This window comes from Rhincodon typus, unplaced genomic scaffold, assembly GCF_021869965.1.
Source record: "Rhincodon typus isolate 14 unplaced genomic scaffold, sRhiTyp1.1 hic_rhity00002072, whole genome shotgun sequence".
Taxonomy (NCBI): domain Eukaryota; kingdom Metazoa; phylum Chordata; class Chondrichthyes; order Orectolobiformes; family Rhincodontidae; genus Rhincodon; species Rhincodon typus.
The window spans coordinates 16,625-21,761 of NW_025967710.1; the positions used below are offsets into that span (position 1 = coordinate 16,625).

The 5,137-nt window shown below is 44.9% G+C and overlaps 1 protein-coding gene across 1 annotated transcript in view; it reads left to right on the forward strand.

Annotated features, from left to right (window-relative positions):
* LOC109924497 (slit homolog 1 protein-like) overlaps positions 1 to 4,089 on the forward strand; it is a gene marked incomplete at its 5' end in the record, with an annotated part of 20,239 nt that extends 16,150 nt beyond the window's left edge. The window contains one exon of the mRNA XM_048592938.1: positions 3,485 to 4,089. Coding sequence (XP_048448895.1) covers positions 3,485 to 3,723 — 239 coding nt within the window. The remainder of the gene's footprint in view (positions 1 to 3,484) is intronic.
* Between the last annotated feature and the right edge of the window lie 1,048 nt (positions 4,090 to 5,137).

Genomic DNA, 5,137 nt, shown 5'->3' on the forward strand with positions numbered 1-5,137 from the left:
AGGAGGTTTCCTTGCCCATATGTGACCCGGTACCATGAGACTTCATGAGACTCTTAGGACTCCAAGGGCAATGTCCTTGCCCCTGTGTATCACTGAGCCACCACCTTTGATATCACTGTCCTACCTACATGACAGGACGTAGCCAGGGATGGTGATGGTGGGGCAGTTGTCTAAGGCAGGATTTGATGAGTATGGCTGTCAGGATGTTATTTGACTTGGGTTTCCGAACTAATACCCTAGTGATAATACCACTAGGCCATTTCCTCTCCATGATGAATAAGTTTAAAGTTACTCTCAAAGGCAAACAAGGCAACTACAGAAGGTCCACAATTTACAAACAGCTGATTTAAGAACAGTCTTGCTTATGAACAATATCTCCATGCATAGTTTTAGTTTTTAACCACTTGATATACAAACATTTCCTGTACTTACTGCTTTCCACTGACCTGCATTATGTTCTGACTTTCAAACATATTGACAAATCCAGAACAGGACCTGTTTGAAACCCAAGGACACCAATTGTTGTAAAAGCAAATCTGGTTCACTCATGGCCTTTAGGGAAGGAAACCTGTCATTTTAAGCTTACAGCAATATGGCTAATTCTTAATGGTCTTCTGGAATGGCCTCACAAGTCACTCAGTTTAAGCACGTTTATAAATAAGCAACAACTGCTGACCTTACTAGTGAGAGCCAGTTTCCAAAAACAAATTTCTTTTAAGAACATACAAGGCAGTTCAAGAGTGAAAGGTTGGTATGCCGTAATCCAGCTGGATGGAGATTGATCAAATTTGAGTTGGGCATATCAACCAACATGGGTCCAAAGCAATAAAATTAGTTCGAGATTCAGGTCACTCAATGATGTTGCAGACGCCAGGGAATGAGAGGCCAGTTTTTCTTCCTATGTCCAAGGGATAACATGATGACGAGAAGAGAAATAGATTGAGGTAAAATATTATGAGGGACAGGATAGCATAGTGAGTAAAACAATGATCCTTCCCATGTGGCCTCTGTTTCACAGAGCTTGGCTGGGTGCTTTATTAATCTTCTAGGGAATAGAGGTTTGTGTATCACAATGAATCATTAGCCTGATTTTACCTCTGTGACTTTGAGTGAAAGCTGAATATTTTGCTCTTTCAGAAGATTTTTTTTGTGTTCATTAAACAAACATTTCAAGACCCCACTGATCAAACATAGCCCAAGGTCAGATGCAGAGTAAAACTCCCACTACAATACCCATCAAACACTCCCAGTAAATGTTTTCTTCATCTGTTTCACACCATCCTGGCTTGGAAGCATTGCTTTTCCTTTACTGTTATAGAGTCAAAATGCTGGAACATGCCCAAAAGTAACTTGTGAAGAAAATGACGACTAGTCACAACATTAGGGAGAGGATGAAGAATCAGCCAATTGGGTAATGCGTTTACCAGCATTCTCATTGATCGTGCGCGCAGGTAGATCGGGTAGGTGACCAATGGCTGCAGACTAGAGTGAGGGACTATGGGTGATAGAAGGTCAGGTGATTATTGCCATCACAGAAATACACTACCAACCTGGGTCAAGCTGGCAACTGGAGACAACCTGAATCGAATATTCACAGACCCTGGTACGTGATGGAGACCCAAACACAAGGTTATTGAGATAAAGTGGTGAAGAAGAGCTGTTAGTGTAGTGACAGATCCCAAGCTGTTTCCAAGGTGGCGATGCTTAGGGTAGGTGACCAAAAGCTCAAAGAGGTAGGTTTTAGAGTGTACCTTAAAGGAGGATAATGATGGCGAGGTTCAAGGAGGAAATTCCAGAGTTTGGGGCCTATGTAACACCAATAGTGGAATGACAGTAATCCAGGATTGTTAACAGGCCAGAATTAGAATGTTTTTAGGGACAAACAGGTTACAGAAATAATCAATGCAAAACAGGGTTAAGGAAACTATGAGCCTTTTTGAATAAGAAAATGTAATGATTCAACTCATTTTGTCATTATCAGGTCAAAACAACCACAGCATGCACGTGGTACTGAGGAAGCTTTTGTAATTTACTATGATTAATATATTGACTAATTCTTATTCTAGAGAAACATATTAACACCAAAAGGTGTTGGAGCAGAAGTAGGCCATTCAGCCCATCGAGTCTGCTCCACCATTCAGTGAGACCATGGCTGATCTGATCATCCTCAACTCCACTTTCCTGCCTTTTCCAATCTATGTCTGCCAACATACTTGTGGGATAAATTTTTGACCACAATACAAGGCCTTTTTCTGGTCTGAGCACAGGAGTAAAGATGTTTTGATGCAGTTGTGTTGAGCCTTGGTGAAACCTCCTTATCTAAGGAAGGATATATTTGCCACAAAGAATGCAACAGAGGTGCACCAGATTAATCCTTAGGATATCTTTTGAGGAGAGAATGAGGAACTAGGGCTATATTCTCTAGAGTTTTGAAGAAAGAGAGGTGATCGTATTGAAACTTACACAAGTCTTTTGAGTATGCTAGGTGAATGGAGATAGAAGCCGGGATGGGGGGGTGGAGACGTCTTAAGTCCAAAACCAAGTGACCTAATCAGTGGTCTCTCTAAGCTGCTGCACAGCAGCTCCGAGGTTCCACGCATGCTGATCAGTGCACCAACACATTGGCTTCTGGTTTTGGAAGTCATGCTGCCACACAGGTCTCTGAGCTCCATGCACTGAAGAAGAACATTACAGAGACAATTGGACCCAATCCCAGGATAAAGATGGAGATGAGGAGGAATTTCTTCGCCATGAAGGTGGTAGTAGGCCAGAAGGTTGTGGAGGCACAGTCAACGAGCAGGTACAACATAAAAATTGCGTGGGTTCCAGAGACCCGGTAGGCAAGCACCTGGAGATACTGCAGGCAGGTGGCACTGAGGAGATGGTCAGCCATGATCTAATTAAATGGCAGAACAGGCACAATGGCCTTCTCCTGTTTCCATGTCGCCCCTGATCTTCTTTGAAGTAGTGCCAAAAGATCCTTTAACCCCATCCATTTGATCCAGGCAAACGGGATCTGGGTTTGATGTCTCACCGAGGTGGTACCTGTGACTGTGCAGCATTCCCTCACTGATTTCAAGGCCCTGGAGCATAAGCCATGGTTTAATGCACTGAAGGCCTTTAGAGTGGGACTTGAATCCAGGTGCCCGTGTTTCAGAAGCAAAAGTTTTTTTAAAAAAATTCATTTGTGGGACATGGGCGTCGCTGGCTGGGCCAGTATTTATTGCCTGTCCCTAGTTGCTGCCTTCTTGAGCCGCTGCAGTCTACCTGCTGTGGGTTGATCCACAATGCCATTAAGGAAGGAATTCCTCTCTAATATCTAGTGAGCGCCAGTGGACCCGCAGTCTGAAGAATGTGCGTCACCAGGCGTGAACATGGAGCAACCTCCAGCCGCTTCTGACTGATTTCTTTTTCTTGTCTTTCCCCAACACCGCACCCCACCCACCCCCACCCACCTCCCACCTTCCCACGCACACCTTTGCAGAAGCGGAGTGTCGAGGGGTGCCCGTGCGCGATTATTACCAGCTCCAGAGGGGCTACACCATCTGCCAGAGCACTCGGCGTGTCTCCTGGGTGGCGTGCCAGGGATCGTGCCAGGGTCAGGGTTGCTGCATCGAGCTGAGGGTGAAGAGACGGAAATACACCTTCGAGTGCAGCGATGGCTCGTCCTTCACCGAGGAAGTGGAGAAAAGCACCAAGTGCGGCTGTACCCGGTGCCTGTAGCTTCCACCGACCCCCTGCCCAACAGAGTATATTATATATAATTAAATAAAAACACACCCCGTCAACAACATTGCAAATCAGCAAGATCGACAGAGGACGGTGACTTATTTGTACAATTAAACTCGTTTGAAACAGCCACAGAAAATATAAAGGAAGAGAATCATCTGATCCGGACCTGAGATAGAAACGTACATTCAGAAGAGCAGAAACTGCCGAGTTACTTTGACAGAGCTGGAACATCATGGGTCCGGGCCTGGGGCTACAGGCAGCAGCACCAAACCAAGGGGAAATCTTGGGAGAGGAGCAAACACAATCCAGGATGCTAACACTGTCTGTCACTTGTCTATCTTACATTCTTGTCTGATGTTAAAGGGGAGGGGAGGGGGGAGGGTTTGATGGGAGGGAAGGGGTGGGACGGGACGGGTTGTGGGGTTAAAAATCACACCAGCTAAAGCAAACCAAGTAAGCTGTATCACTTGTGCATGTCATACGGGAATGAAGGCTGTCTTTATGTTCCAAAATCCTTCAGTGATTCACCCCTCAGCCCATTTCTCATTTTATTAGGAGACAACATAGTGGGAGATTTAGTCTTTATCTAACTCCGTTTGTATCTGTCCTGGAGCGTTTGTTGGGGACAGTGTAGAGGCGGCTTTACTCTGTATCTGACGTTGTGCTGTATCTGTCCTGGGAGTGTTTGTTGAGAAAAACATGGAGGGAGCTTTACTCTATATCTAATCCTGTGCTGTACCTGTCCTGGGAGTGTATGATGGGGACAGCGCCAAGAGAGATTTACTTTCAGGTTAAAAAAAAAGAGTATAGGGAGCTGTACTTTGTATCTAACTCCATACTATACCTGTCCTTGGAGTGTTTGATGGGGACAGTGCAGAGGGAAATGTACTCTGTATCTAAACCCATGTTGCACCTTCCCTGGGAGTGTTTAACAGGGACAGTGTCAAGAGAGCTTTACTTTCAGGTTAAAGAGTATAGCAAGCTGTACTTTGTATCTAACTCCATTTCAGACCTGTCCTTGGAGTGTTTGATGGGGACAGTGTAGAGGAAGCTTTGCTCTGTATCTAACTCTTTGCTGAATCTCATATTGGATAGTTGAGTATTTTTTTCTCTATAACACTAATAACCATCATCCCAAGAGCCAAAAATTCTTTCAAATGAAAAGTCACACAGAAGGGAAGTTGAGTGACAGTTCCAACCCATCTCAAACTGTCCATGAGCCCATCGGGATTTGATGTCTCAAATTGTCACCTAAACCCCTCCCCCCCCCCAATCACAAGTCACGGTCACACGTCTTGCTGTAGCATTTATCTGACCCTCGATTTTAATACAACACACACGGTGTGCAGTGTCAGCAGCATGTAAGCAACGTGGGGCATGCTTGCCTCTCAAAGATAGCAACATA